Source organism: Mustelus asterias, chromosome 21 (genome assembly GCF_964213995.1).
Source record: "Mustelus asterias chromosome 21, sMusAst1.hap1.1, whole genome shotgun sequence".
In the NCBI taxonomy this organism is placed as follows: Eukaryota; Metazoa; Chordata; class Chondrichthyes; order Carcharhiniformes; family Triakidae; genus Mustelus; species Mustelus asterias.
The window spans coordinates 78,386,865-78,402,975 of NC_135821.1; the positions used below are offsets into that span (position 1 = coordinate 78,386,865).

Genomic DNA, 16,111 nt, shown 5'->3' on the forward strand with positions numbered 1-16,111 from the left:
TGGGAGGAAACCGGAATACCTGGAGGAAACTTACGCAGACACGGGGAGAATGTACAAACTCCACACAGGCAGTCACTCAAGGCCAGAATTGAACCCGGGTCCCTGGCACTGTGGGGCAGCAGTGGTAACCACTGTGCCACCATGCCGTCCTTGTGTGTCTTTGGAACTCTCTGCCTCAAAAGGCAGTGCAAGCAGGTCACTGAATATTTTTAAGGCAAGGGTAGATAGATTCTTGTTATTTAAAGGAATCAAAGGTTTTCAGGGATAGATTAGGAATGTCAAACTCAACACAAACATATCATCCATGATCTTATTGAATGGTGGAGCAAGACCGAGGGACCGAATGGCCTACTTCCAGCTCCTATTTCATATGTTTGTATGTTAGGAAGGAAGTTCCATTATTTGATCCAGCATCAGTGAAGGGACAGTGATATAGTTCCAGGTCAGATGGTGAGCAACCTGGAAGGAAACTTGCAGGTGGTGGTGTTCCCGTGTACCAGTTTCCCTTCTCTCCTCATCGTTCTCGGCCTGTCTTCAGCCTTTGACTTGGCTGGCCACACCGCCCTCGTCCAATGGGTCTCTTCTGTTATCCAGTGGGAGAGCTCTCATGTGGTTCCATTATTATCTTTCTAATTGTGGCCAGAAAATCACTTTTACATCTATTGTCCTCCAAGGACCAACCCTTGGCCCCTCCTGTTTCTCATCTACATGCATCTCATTGGCAACACCACCGAAAGGCACGGCATTGGTTTTCAGAGCATCCAGTTCGAACTCACCACTGCCTTTCTCGACATCCCACTGTCGCTAAATTATCAGAGTCCATATCAGACAACCAGTACTGGATGATCAGGAATTTCCTCCAATTCAAGTTTTGATCTTGGTCCCTGCTCCAAACTCTGTTCCTCAACCACTGACTCCATCCCTCTCCCTGCAAACAGTCTGAGATTAAGCCAGTCTGTTTGCAACCTTGGTGTCACATTTGAAGATGTGGAGATGCCGGCGTTGGACTGGGGTAAACACAGTAAGAAGTCTCACAACACCAGGTTAAAGTCCAACAGGTTTATTTGGTAGCAAAAGCCACTAGCTTTTGGAGCGCTGCTCCTTCATCAGGTAAGTGGGAATTCTGTTCACAAACAGGGCAGATAAAGACACAGACTCAATTTACAAAATAATGGTTGGAATGCGAGTCTTTACAGGTAATCAAGTCTTAAAGGTACAGACAATGTGAGTGGAGAGAGCGTTAAGCACAAGTTAAAGAGATGTGTATTGTCTCCGACAAGACAGTTAGTGAGATTTTGAAAGCCCAGGCAAGTCGTGGGGTTACAGATAGTGTGACATGAACCCAAGATCCCGGTTGAGGCCGTTCTCATGTGTGCGGAACTTGGCTATCAATCTCTGCTCAGCGACTCTGCATTGTTGTGTGTCGTGAAGGCCACCTTGGAGAATGCTTACCCGAAGATCAGAGGCCGAATGCCTGTGACTGCTGAAGTGTTCCCCAACAGGAAGAGAACATTCTTGCCTGGTGATTGTCGAGCGGTGTTCATTCATCCATTGTCATAGCGCCTGCATGGTCTCCCCAATGTATCATGTCTCGGGACATCCTTTCCTGCAGCGTATCAGGTAGACAACGTTGGCCGAGTTGCAACAGTATGTACCGTGTACCTGGTGGATGGTGTTCTCACGTGAGATGATGGCATCCGTGTCGATGATCCGGCACGTCTTGCAGAGGTTGCTGTGGCAGGGTTGTGTGGTGTCGTGGTCACTGTTCTCCTGAAGGCTGGGTAGTTTGCAGCGGATAATGGTCTGTTTGGGGTTCTGCGGTTGTTTGAAGGCAAGAAGTGGGGGTGTGGGGATGGCCTTGGCAAGATGTTCGTCTTCATCAATGACATGTTGAAGGCTCCGGAGAAGATGTCGTAGCTTCTCCGCTCCGGGGAAGTACTGGACAACGAAGGGTACTCTGTCCGCCGTGTCCCATGTTTGTCTTCTGAGGAGGTCTGGGCTTGCAAAATCTCACTAACTGTCTTGTCTAGAGACAATACACATCTCTTTAACCAGTGCTTAATGCTCTCTCCACTCACATTGTCTGTACCTTTAAGACTTGATTACCTGTAAAGACTCGCATTCCAAACATTATTTTGTAAATTGAGTTTGTGTCTTTATATGCCCTGTTTGTGAACAGAACTCCCACTTACCTGATGAAGGAGCAGCGCTCCAAAAGCTAGTGGCTTTTGCTACCAAATAAACCTGTTGGACTTTAACCTGGTGTTGTTAAACTTCTTACTGTGTCATATTTGATCCCAGTGTGAGCGTCTGCATTCTTGGCTAGTTTACCGCATTCTATCCTCTGTAAACTGGAGATCATCCAAACTCTGCTGCCATGTCTTAACTCATAGCAAGTCCTATTCCCCTACACTCCTGCATTCATTCACCTACATTCACTCCTAGTCAAGCAATGTCCTGATTTCTAAAATTCTCATCCTCATTTTCAAATCCTTCCATGCCCCCTTTCCCCATCTCCCTCTTAACCTCCAACCCCATCTGCACTCCTCAAATTCTGGCCTCTTGTGTATTTCCAACCATACTTGCTCCCCTATTGGGAGCTGCACCTTCAGTGGTCTAAGCCCTAACCTCTCATATTCCCTCACTCCATCTTTCTGCCTTGTTTTCCTTCTTTAAAGATGTGTCTTTTGCCAAGCTTTTAGTCATCTGACCTAATATTGTCTTTGTGGCTTGGTAACATCTCTTGTTTTATAATTCTCCAATGAAGCACCTCTGGATGTTTCATTAGGTTAAAGGTGTTTTATAAACACAATTTAACACAGTACATTTATTGTTTATATGTGCAGTTTGATGGAACCTTGCTGCTTTGTGTTCTCTGTCACAGTTGGGGTTGTTTATAAAGCTTCTGTCTGCAATCTATTCCAGTTAGGCTAATGTGCTTTCTGTCTAATTGTACGTGATAATGTGGCATATAGATCTGCACAGCTCTTTAATTAAGTCAATGGCAATTCTGATGAGTGGCTGGTCAGTATTTTGGGATTCGATTCCAGGTTCTTATCCAAATTGGAATTGTGTGAAGTTTCATTCAGGTTGAAGTGAATTGATGCAAATCACAGAGAAGATACCAATCTAGATTCTGTGATATAGCAATACTTCCAGTAAGACCTTGAGAAAAGAAAAGCATGCCAGAAGCTTAAAGGAAAGAGGTTCTGAAATAGTCAGTGTGAAAGTGAGTGTGTGTGTGTGAAAATGTGAGTGAGTGAGTGAAAGTGAGTGAGTGAGTGAAAGTGAGTGAGTGAAAGTGAGTGAAAGTGTGTGAGAGATAGAGCAAGAGTGTGATTGTTTCTCTGCCTGACTCGCAGTCTCAGGTGTCTCGTTCACCTTTACCACCACACACCAACACATACATACACCCACGAGAATCATAGAATGGTTACAGCACACAAGGAAGCCATTCAGCACACTGTCTCTGTGTCAGTTCTCTGTTGAGTTTGTGAGTTCGTGTCTTGATATGCCCTGTTTGCTGTTTATGAGCAGATCTCCCACTTACCTGACGAAGGAGCAGCGCTCCGAAAGCTAGTGGCGTTTGCTACCAAATAAACCTGTTGGACTTTAACCTGGTGTTGTGAGACTCCTTACTGAGTTCTCTGCAACAGCGACTCAGCTCATCCTAGTCCTCCACCTATTTCCCTGCATCTCAGTAAAATCAGATAATTATCCAGTTCCCTTTTGAAAAATGCAATTGAATCTCTACCACACATTCACACAGTGCATTCCAGATCAAAACCATTTGTTGCATAAATAAAGTTTTCCTCCTGTCACCTCTGGTTCTTTTGTTAATCACCAACATTTCTCAACATTCTGTCATTGGGAACAGATTCTCCCCATTTACTCAATCCAGGCCCCACACGGTTTTGAACACGTCTGACAAATCTTTTCCCAACCTCCCCTTTTCCGAGAAGAACAGCCCCAGCTTCACCAATCTATCCAGATAACCAAAGTCTCTTGTCCTCGGAACTATTCTCGTAAATCTTTCCTGTACCCTTTCGAAAACCTTCACATCCTTCCCGCTGAGGCTGTTCCAGTGTTTGATGAAGATTCATAACTTACTTGATTTTGTGCTCAGTGCCCGTGTTTATAAAACTCAGGGTTCAGTATAATTTATTCACTGCGTTCTCAGCCTGCCCTGTCACCTTCAATGATCATAGAATCCATTGAATCCTGCAGCGCAGAAGAAGGCCATTTGGCCCATCGAGTCTGCACCGACCACAATCCCACCCAGGCCCTATCCCCATAACCCCATTAATTTACCCTAGCTAGTCCCCCTGACACCAAGGGGCCATTTAGCATGGCCAGTCCACCTAACCTGCACATCTTTGTACAGAGATGTTCAGAGAAATAATTCCTGTTCTTTATCTGTTAATTGGCACACAACGCCACTCTCTATCTCCTACAGATGCTCCGGCTGCAGAGGCAGGGGCTCCGGGTTCACCACTGGACGTGGAATGTAACGATGTTAACAAAGATTATGTGTTTATCACCTGGAAACCACCGAGTGCTGATGGAAGGAGCCCAGTCATTGGTTATTTCATTGACAGGTTGGTAATGAGAATTTGTGTCTATCTGCTCTCCTGAAGAATATTCATCAGACGGCAGTGAGAATGGCCTTGCCATCGGAAAAGAGGCCAGACCCTCAACGATTGCTTAATTCCAATCAATCAAAAGATTCTGCTGCCAATAATAGCAAGCAGCTGCCAATACAGAGCTATGCCTGTTGTTCCAGATCGTTGACCGATTGGCAGCATTTACCAGTCCTTGGAGTCCTTGCAGTGATAGGGTTTGCTGATGTCTAAAGTTGGCAATCAGTGAGGGGTTTTAGTAATGCAAATATATTTTTCCAGTAAGTTATTGGACTAAAACCTATTTTGGCTCCAAAATTATTTGTAATGCACCAAACTGTGACAGTGTTTGTGTTTTGTGTGGATTGGGAGATTGCAGCATGAAACTTGTCAGAGACTGGCATTGCTGATTTCTCCCTATCTCACTCACATGAATGCTATGGATAGAAGGATATTATTGGAAAGTTTGCACTTGGCTGTTTTAAAACTCATGGCGTTTTTCACAGAATCATAGAAAGCCTACAGTGCAGAAGGAGGCCATTCAGCCCATCGAGTCTGCACCGACCACAATCCCACCCAGGCCCTACCCCCCCAATTCAAGACTGAGGTTTTCATAGAATGCAGAAAGAGGCCACTGACCCCATCGGACCTGGGACAACAATCCCACCCAGGCACCATCCCCGTAACCCCTGAAGCTAAGGGGCAATTTAGTATGGACAATCTACCTAACCTGCACATCTTTGGAGTGTGGGAGAAAACCAGAGCACCCAGAGGAAACCCACACAGACAAGGAAAGAACTTGCAAACTTTTAAGGGGCATCTTGACAAATACATGAATAGGATGGGAATAGAGGGATATGATCCCCAGAAGGGCAGGAGGTTTTAGTTTAGTTGGGCAGCATGGTCGGTGCAGGCTTGGAGGGCCGAACGGCCTGTTCCTGTGCTGTAATTTTCTTTGTTCTTTGTTCCACACAGACAGTCATCCAAGGCTGGAATCAAACCTGGGTCCCTGGCTCTGAGGCAGCAGTGCTAACCACTGTGCCGCCCTTTTCTATGTGTGAAATTAAGAAACTGTCCCTTTGTTCACCCTATTTTACCTGATTGGGAAAAATACACACAATAAGAACATAAGAACATAAGAAATAGGAGCAGGAGTAGGCCATCTGGCCCTTCGAGCCTGCCCCGCCATTCAACAAGATCATGGCTGATCTGAAGCGAATCAGTTCCACTTACCCGCCTGCTCCCCATATCCCCTAATTCCCTTATCGATCAGAAAACTATCTACCCGTGATTTAAACATATTCAACGAGGTAGCCTCCACCGCTTCAATGGGCAGAGAATTCCAATAAATTATATCATCTTTTAAATTAATCGTCATATAAATGACAAAATTCCAAATTTAATTTTTGAATAATCTTCTTTATCAGATGTCAGTAATTTGGCTGAACACGAAGCTGTCGTGGAGATTTACTTGTGTGTTTTTTGGTTAAAACTTAAATGTTTTCTGATATATGATTTTAGATGTGAGGTGGGAAGTAACGAATGGATTCAATGCAATGGTGTTGCTGAGAAACTGTGCAAGTTTCCTGTTGTGGGTCTTTCTGAAAACCGGACTTACCAATTCCGTGTTCGAGCAGTTAATGCTGCAGGAACCAGCCGACCTTCTCGGATCTCTGAACCCGTCACCACCACCGATCCTACAAAGGGAGACAGAATAATAAGTATGTGTCACCTGTTAAAGCAAATCATTCATTTTAATCAACTCTGTTTGAATGTTTGGTCAGAAATGGAGACCTTAAGATTTTGATTTGATTTGATTTATTATTGTCACATGTATTAACATACAGTGAAAAGTATTGTTTCTTGCGCGCTATACAGGCAAAGCATACCGTTCATAGAGAAGGAAACGAGAGAGTGCAGAATGTAGTGTTACAGTCATAGCTAGGGTGGAGAGAAAGATCAACTTAATGCGAGGTAAGTCCATTCAAAAGTCTGACAGCAGCAGGGAAGAAGCTGTTCTTGAGTCGTTTGGTACGTGACCTCAGACTTTTGTATCTTTTTCCCGAAGGAAGTGGAAGAGAGAATGTCCGGGGTGCGTGGGGTCCTTAATTATGCTGGCTGCTTTGCCGAGGCAGCGGGAAGTGTAGACAGAGTCAATGGGTGGGAGATTGGTTTGCGTGGTGGATTGGGCTACATTCACAACCTTTTGTTGTTCCTTGTAGGCTTGGGCAGAGCAGAAGTTGAGCAATCCTAGATTCGCACACTCGTGTGACATTCATCACATTAAAAAATTATGACTGGGTTGCAACGTTTCATCTCAAGATGTATCGAAATGCTAATGTTTATTTTTATTTCACTTTCTAACCCCACAATCCACATGTGGTGCTCATTCCTGCCATTAACCTAAATATTACTGACCTACAACTGGCTATAAACTAGCATTCCAAACCCACGCCCTCCACTGACGCGAAGGACAAGATGTGGAGATGCCAGCGTTGGGCTGGGGTGGACATAGTAAGAAGTCTCACAACAGGTTAAAGTCCAACAGGTTTATTTGGGAGCACCGTGCTACCAAATAAACCTGTTGGACTTTAACTTGGCATTGTGAGACTTCAAAGGACAAGGGCAGCAGACAAATGGGAACACCATCACCTGCAAGTTCCCCTCCAAGTCACTCACCATCCTAAATTGAAAATATGTCACTGTCGCTGGGTCAAATTCCATGAACACCCTTCCTAACAGCACTGTGGGTGTACCTACACCATATAAACTGCAACAGTTCAAGAAGACAGCTCAATTCTCAAGGGCAATTAGGGATGAGCAATAAATACTGGCCTAGCCAGCGACACCCACATCCCTCAAATGGATAAAAAGATTTTTCCTCAGTTGTTTCCAGGAAGCGACAAATCAAATGTGTGGTCTTGAGACACCATTTCCTCAGGCACTGAGATTGAAATCAGATTGTGGAATAGACATAGGGGCATAATCAATACTGTGAGGAAGTGATGGCCAAAACACAGCCTCCAAGGTGCTGAGAAAGTCCTCAACACCCAGCCAAGAAAGGGAAGCTCCAATCCTTCCCCTGTTCAACTGGAACTCAGCCATTGGGCGACACAGTGGTTAGCACTGCTGCTTCACAGCGCCAGGGACCCACGTTTGATTCTGGCCTTGGATGACAGTCTGTATGGAGTTTGCACGTTCTCCCTGTGTCTGTGTGGGCTTCCTCCGGGTGCTCCGGTTTCCTCCTACAGTCCAAAGATGTGCAGGTTAGGTGCATTGGCTGTGCTAAATTGTCCCTTAGTGTTCACAGGTGTATAGGTTAGATGGATTAGCCATGGTTAATGCACAGGGCTAAGGGAATAAGGTGGGGGGAGGGGTGGGTTGAGCCTGGGTAAGATGTTGAGTCAGTGCAGACTCGATGGGCCAAATGACCTCCTTCTGCACTGTAGGTATCCTACGATTCATTGCTGGAAGGAAGTGCATTTCATTTTTCAGCTCCTCTCTCGGTAGTATCATGGCCTGGGGAGTTCAACCTCACCCTCTGTAGTTCCAATGAAATAATATTCCCTCGCTGCTCTCCTCTCACTTGCAGATAGTGAGGAACATTGTCAGAGGCTACAGAAGGATATAGATAGGCTGGAAATTTGGGCAAAGAAATGGCAGATGGAGTTCAATCCAGATAAATGTGAAGTGATGCATTTTGGTAGAACTAACGTAGGGGGGAGCTATACGATAAATGGCAGAACCATAAAGGGTGTAGATACGCAGAGGGACCTGGGTGTGCAAGTCCACAGATCCTTGAAGGTGACGTCATAGGTGGAGAAGGTGGTGAAGAAGGCATATGGCATGCTTGCCTTTATAGGACGGGGCATAGTGTATAAAAGTTGGGGTCTGATGTTGCAGTTGTATAGAATGTTGGTTCGGCCGCATTTGGAATACTGCGCCCAGTTCTGGTCGCCACACTACCAGAAGGATGTGGAGGCTTTAGAGAGAGTACAGAGGAGGTTTACCAGGATGTTGCCTGGTATGGAGGGGCTTAGTTATGAGGAGAGATTGGGTAAACTGGGGTTGTTCTCACTGGAAAGACGGAGGATGAGGGGTGACCTAATGGAGGTGTATAAAATTATGAAAGGCATAGATAGGGTGAATGGTGGGAAGCTTTTTCCCAGGTTGGTGGTGACGTTCACGAGGGGTGAAGGGCGGGTAGGTTTAACACGGATATCAGAAGGACGTATTTTACACAGAGGGTGGTGGGGGCCTGGAATGCGCTGCCGGGCAAGGTGGTGGAGGCGGACACACTGGGAACGTTTAAGACTTATCTAGATAGCCACATGAATGGAGTGGGAATGGAGGGATACAAAAGAATGGTCTAGTTTGGACCAGGGAGCGGCGCGGGCTTGGAGGGCCGAAGGGCCTGTTCCTGTGCTGTATTGGTCTTTGTTCTTTGTTCTCTCCAAATCCATGGAGCTACACATCAATCTGAGTCTTCAGGGGAGAAAACAAGGGGAAGGAAGTCAATAGCAGTGGCAGTGGGAATATGATAAACCTAACCCAGGTTGAATTGACAGTTTCAATCTCGTCCACATATTTAAACCTCTAACTGGTCTCACCTGTCTGAAGCCTCCTTTAGTTCCATAACCATGAACTCACTGTCCTTCAGACTCTGACCTTTTGTACATCTCCTCCCTTCATCATTGGTGGCCATTCTTTCATCTGTCTTGATTCTGCATTCTGAAATTCTCTCGTTTAACCTCTCCGTCTTTCCATTTACCTTTCCTGATCTCAGCTCTCCTCTAAACCAATCTCTTTGACGTAGCCTTTAGTTATCTCCCTAAATCCTGTTCTTTGTCTCGGCATCCGCCTTTGTTTGATTATGCCTCCATGAAACTATTTGGGTCATTTTACACCGTTAATGATTCTATTTAAATGCATTATTGTTGTTCATGTGGTTTGTGCTTGTATGGCCGTGTTAATCATTTATTGCTCGTAAGAATCAGAATGATTGAGTTGAGTCTGGCAGTGATAATACCGGAACATTAACTTCTCCATGGAAAGGCTCAGAAACAAATTATAATTCAAGCCCTCAGCTTGAGTTCAATTTAATCAGTCTCAGTTACATTATCTGGAAAGAACAGCAAACCCATCTGTGAGGGATATATTGCTGTCGGCCTTGGCATGCCAATTGCCTTTTTAAAATAACGAATAATGAGTAAAGGATGAACTGAAACTTCAGAAGTCATATGTAAAGTTTTAACCTCCGTCTTATTTATATAATAAATTTGATGGAATGGGAGGTACCAAGGAGACTTTACAAAGGAAAGAGGGTGGATTTGAAGGATTTGTACCTACTGCTGCAGAGTGTTGAAGACAAGATTGCATTTTGGCAATTAATGTGTCGAGCACGACATGAGCTTAAGACTGTTCCAAACGTGAATTCTGCTTTGTGCCGTGAGTTTGAAAAATTTGCGGTTAATGAATGATTAATTTACACTAACATCTGAAGTGGGAAATAATATGACACTGCAATCACCCCAACTAGCGAGCAAAGAATACTGAGACTAATGGACAGAGGGGTAATTGCTCAAGAATAATGTGTTAAACTAGTGCTGAGGTTTGGTTACCACCATGTATCACTTCTCGGTCTTTTGGCTAAGATCAAGCGTCAGATCAAGCCCAGGGTTGGGTGCAATGCCTTATTTTGTCAGCTTGGATCTTGTTTGTCTCTCTTGTGAGGACCTTGAATTGGATTCAATTGGAATTTGTTTTTTGGAGCAAGCAAGGAGATGGATTCGAGTTCATCCAGTCCACTCTGAGCATTGGCTTCGTAACTTTAAGAATGGAGTAAAAATTTAATCTTAAAAAACTATTACATATCACTTCTCAGCCTCTTGGGTAAGATCAAGCATCAGATCCAGCCCAGGATGGGGTGCAGTGTCTTTTCTCGTCAGTTTGGATCTTGTTTGTCTCTCTTGTGGAGACCTTAAATTGGATTTTTGGAGCAAGCAAGGAGATGGATTCGGGCTTGCCCAGTCCACTCTGCGCATTGGCTTTAGAACTTTAAGAATTGAGTAACTTTTTAGAAAATTACTATATATTATCATTACAAAAAGTGCAAAGGTATTTAAGTTGTCTACATAGATCAAGTTGCACTCTGAGGTACTTCAATAAAATTGTGATACATGTAATATTCACCATATATATTCAATAAGAGTCACACAGCCTAAGGGGGTTCTATACAATTCCCATCCCCGCCTTGCACTGTGGCTGAAAGGTCTGAGACAGAGACCTTCTCCATTGTGCCACTATAGCTGCTGCCCCGAATGTTCCTTTGATTGTATTGAAGCATCTCAGGGTACAACACGATCTATGTAGAAAACTTGAATATCATTGCACTTTCTGTGATTGCCATTTTGAAATGTTTATAATATTCCTTTAGATATTTTACAAAGTGTATTTTTAACAATAAAAAAACGACCAGAGATATTATTAAAATATATCTTATGTTAAAGTCAGAATGAATACACTTTCAGAAAATGCTTGCACATCTTTTTGAAAGTATTAATAGATAATCTCAATTTGAAATTAAAGTCTGTGTGCAGATTGTTTTCTGTTTTTGTGATTGGCAGCTCTCTGTGATCATTTGCTGCTGATTTTCAATTGAAGTAATGTTGAAAATGCAAGTTCTTAATTTTCATTTCATGACTACAGATATCCAGACTGATAAAGGCAAGATTGTGATCACTAAAGATGAGCTCGAAGGTAAATTGGAATACCTGAATCAAAGGAAGATGTTCACATTCACTATCTGGCTATTAATATGCACGGCCAGATTTGTAAATCCTGTCTAATTCTATCAAACCAATGGAATCATCTGTTGGATGGAATATTAAACTGAGACCCTGACTACCCTCTCGGGCGGATGCTAAAGATCCCATTACACTATTTGGAAGAACATCACAAAGAACTAGTTATGTCCCGGTCATTATCAGAGTGCAGTTTGTGGGAGCTTGCTGTGCAGGTTTCCTATTGTAAGAAGTTTAACAACACCAGGTTAAAGTCCAACAGGTTTATTTGGTAGCAAAAGCCACACAAGCTTTCGAGGCTCTGAGCCCCTTCTTCAGGTGAGTGGGAATTCTGTTCACAAACAGAACTTATAAGACACAGACTCAATTTACATGAATAATGGTTGGAATGCGAATACTTACAACTAATCCAGTCTTTAAGAAACAAAACAATGGGAGTGGAGAGAGCATCAAGACAGGCTAAAAAGATGTGTATTGTCTCCAGACAAGACAGCCAGTGAAACTCTGCAGGTCCACGCAACTGTGGGAGTTACAAATAGTGTGACATAAATTCTGATTCTAGGATCGCATGATAAAGACTCAGGAGGAAAAAAGCAGAAATATTTATGTGAAATAGTGTGACATAAACCCAATATCCCGGTTGAGGCCGTCCTTGTGTGTGCGGAACCTGGCTATCAGTTTCTGCTCCGCGACTCTGCGCTGTCGTGTGTCGCGAAGGCCGCCTTGGAGAACGCTTACCCGAATATCAGAGGCCGAATGCCCGTGACCGCTGAAGTGCTCCCCAACAGGAAGAGAACAGTCTTGCCTGGTGATTGTCGAGCGGTGTTCATTCATCCGTTGTCGCAGCGTCTGCATAGTTTCCCCAATGTACCATGCCTCGGGACATCCTTTCTTGCAGCGTATCAGGTAGACAACGTTGGCCGAGTTGCAAGAGTATGTACCGTGTACCTGGTGGATGGTGTTCTCACGTGAGATGATGGCATCTGTGTCGATGATCCGGCACGTCTTGCAGAGGTTGCTGTGGCAGGGTTGTGTGGTGTCTTGGTCACTGTTCTCCTGAAGGCTGGGTAGTTTGCTGCGGACAATGGTCTGTTTGAGGTTGTGCGGTTGTTTGAAGGCAAGAAGTGGGGGTGTGGGGATGGCCTTGGCGAGATGTTCGTCTTCATCAATGACATGTTGAAGGCTCCGGAGGAGATGCCGTAGCTTCTCCGCTCCGGGGAAGTACTGGACAACGAAGGGTACTCTGTCCACTGTGTCCCGTGTTTGTCTTCTGAGGAGGTCGGTGCGGTTTTTCGCTGTGGCGCGTTGGAACTGTTGATCAATGAGTCTAGCGCCATATCCTGTTCTTATGAGGGCATCTTTCAGCGTCTGGAGGTGTCTGTTGCGATCCTCCTCATCCGAGCAGATCCTGTGTATACGGAGGGCTTGTCCGTAGGGGATGGCTTCTTTAACGTGTTTAGGGTGGAAGCTGGAGAAGTGGAGCATCGTGAGGTTATCCGTGGGCTTGCGGTACAGTGAGGTGCTGAGGTGACCGTCCTTAATGGAGATGCGCGTGTCCAAGAATGCAACCGATTCCGGAGAGTAGTCTATGGTGAGCCTGATGGTGGGATGGAACTTGTTGATGTCATCATAGAGTTGTTTCAGTGATTGTTCACCATGAGTCCAAAGGAAGAAAATGTCATCGATGTATCTAGTGTATAGCACCGGTTGAAGGTCCCGTGCGGTGAAGAAGTCTTGTTCGAACCTGTGCATGAAGATGTTGGCATATTGAGGTGCAAATTTGGTCCCCATGGCTGTTCCGTGTGTCTGGATGAAGAACTGGTTGTTGAAGGTGAAGATATTGTGGTCCAGGATGAAGCGGATGAGATGTAAAATTGCATCTGGAAACTGGCAGTTGTTGGCGCTGAGCACTGAGGCCGTTGCAGCAATGCCATCGTCATGGGGGATGCTGGTGTAGAGTGCTGAGACATCCATTGTACAATGGATGTCTCAGCACTCTACACCAGCATCCCCCATGACGATGGCATTGCTGCAACGGCCTCAGTGCTCAGCGCCAACAACTGCCAGTTTCCAGATGCAATTTTACATCTCATCCGCTTCATCCTGGACCACAATATCTTCACCTTCAACAACCAGTTCTTCATCCAGACACACGGAACAGCCATGGGGACCAAATTTGCACCTCAATATGCCAACATCTTCATGCACAGGTTCGAACAAGACTTCTTCACCGCACGGGACCTTCAACCGGTGCTATACACTAGATACATCGATGACATTTTCTTCCTTTGGACTCATGGTGAACAATCACTGAAACAACTCTATGATGACATCAACAAGTTCCATCCCACCATCAGGCTCACCATAGACTACTCTCCGGAATCGGTTGCATTCTTGGACACGCGCATCTCCATTAAGGACGGTCACCTCAGCACCTCACTGTACCGCAAGCCCACGGATAACCTCACGATGCTCCACTTCTCCAGCTTCCACCCTAAACACGTTAAAGAAGCCATCCCCTACGGACAAGCCCTCCGTATACACAGGATCTGCTCGGATGAGGAGGATCGCAACAGACACCTCCAGACGCTGAAAGATGCCCTCATAAGAACAGGATATGGCGCTAGACTCATTGATCAACAGTTCCAACGCGCCACAGCGAAAAACCGCACCGACCTCCTCAGAAGACAAACACGGGACACAGTGGACAGAGTACCCTTCGTTGTCCAGTACTTCCCCGGAGCGGAGAAGCTACGGCATCTCCTCCGGAGCCTTCAACATGTCATTGATGAAGACGAACATCTCGCCAAGGCCATCCCCACACCCCCACTTCTTGCCTTCAAACAACCGCACAACCTCAAACAGACCATTGTCCGCAGCAAACTACCCAGCCTTCAGGAGAACAGTGACCAAGACACCACACAACCCTGCCACAGCAACCTCTGCAAGACGTGCCGGATCATCGACACAGATGCCATCATCTCACGTGAGAACACCATCCACCAGGTACACGGTACATACTCTTGCAACTCGGCCAACGTTGTCTACCTGATACGCTGCAAGAAAGGATGTCCCGAGGCATGGTACATTGGGGAAACTATGCAGACGCTGCGACAACGGATGAATGAACACCGCTCGACAATCACCAGGCAAGACTGTTCTCTTCCTGTTGGGGAGCACTTCAGCGGTCACGGGCATTCGGCCTCTGATATTCGGGTAAGCGTTCTCCAAGGCGGCCTTCGCGACACACGACAGCGCAGAGTCGCGGAGCAGAAACTGATAGCCAGGTTCCGCACACACAAGGACGGCCTCAACCGGGATATTGGGTTTATGTCACACTATTTCACATAAATATTTCTGCTTTTTTCCTCCTGAGTCTTTATCATGCGATCCTAGAATCAGAATTTATGTCACACTATTTGTAACTCCCACAGTTGCGTGGACCTGCAGAGTTTCACTGGCTGTCTTGTCTGGAGACAATACACATCTTTTTAGCCTGTCTTGATGCTCTCTCCACTCCCATTGTTTTGTTTCTTAAAGACTGGATTAGTTGTAAGTATTCGCATTCCAACCATTATTCATGTAAATTGAGTCTGTGTCTTATAAGTTCTGTTTGTGAACAGAATTCCCACTCACCTGAAGAAGGGGCTCAGAGCCTCGAAAGCTTGTGTGGCTTTTGCTACCAAATAAACCTGTTGGACTTTAACCTGGTGTTGTTAAACTTCTTACTGTGTTTACCCCAGTCCAACGCCGGCATCTCCACATCAAGGTTTCCTATATCAGTGACAGTGACTCTAGTTAAAAAGTAATTAATTGGCTGTAAAGTATTTTGGGTTGCTCTTGAGTCTTGAAAGGCAAGGATATAAAAATGCAAATCTTTCTTTATGAAGATCAGGCTGGGACATCTATCAGATTGGGGGGTAGGTGCAGGGGAGATGTTAGGGGTAAGTTTTTCACACAGAGGGGGGTGGGCGAGTGGAATCGGCTGCCGTCAGTGGTGGTGGAGGCGAACTCAATAGGGTCTTTTATGAGATTCCTGGATGAGTACATGGAGCTTAATAGGATGGAGGGTTATAGGTAGGTCTAGAAGGTAGGGATGTGTTCGACACAACTTGTGGGCCGAAGGGCCTGTTTGTGCTGTAGTTTTTCTATGTTCTATTACCATCTGATCCCATCATCTTAAAGGGCTCAGTGGGCTGGGGACCCACTACCTCGCACGTTGGTGGTAAATGTACCATCCTACCTGATTACAGGTACTGCCTCTCAGCATGGGCAGCATGGTGACACAGTGGTTATCACTGCTGCCATACAGTGCCAGGGACTCCGGTTCAATTTCCGGCTTGAGTCACTGTCTGTGCGGAGTCTGCACATTCTCCCCGTGTCTGCGCGGGTTTCCTCCAGGTATTCCAGTTTCCTCCCACAGTCTGAAAGACAATACAGCACAGGCGCATTGACCATGCTAAATTCTCCCTCAGTGTACCTGAATAGGCACTGGAGTGTGGCCACTAGGTGATTTTCACAATAACTTCATCACACTGTTGATGTAAGCCTACTTATGACACTAATAAATAAATTAAACTGATCAGCATTCTTCCTGTGGCCTTGTAAAATCACAGGCACGGTTGCTAGTCTTTGCGAGTTTTGTAGCTTTGCAAATTGGAGTGTAAAGTCTGGATGAATGAAACATTC

At 45.4% G+C, this 16,111-nt stretch overlaps 1 protein-coding gene across 1 annotated transcript in view; it reads left to right on the forward strand.

Annotated features, from left to right (window-relative positions):
- LOC144509436 (myomesin-2-like) overlaps window positions 1-16,111 on the forward strand; it is a 118,877-nt gene that overhangs the window by 36,294 nt on the left and 66,472 nt on the right. Inside the window, exons 10-12 of the mRNA XM_078238314.1 lie at window positions 4,457-4,598; window positions 6,141-6,340; window positions 11,328-11,378. Coding sequence (XP_078094440.1) covers window positions 4,457-4,598; window positions 6,141-6,340; window positions 11,328-11,378 — 393 coding nt within the window. The remainder of the gene's footprint in view (window positions 1-4,456; window positions 4,599-6,140; window positions 6,341-11,327; window positions 11,379-16,111) is intronic.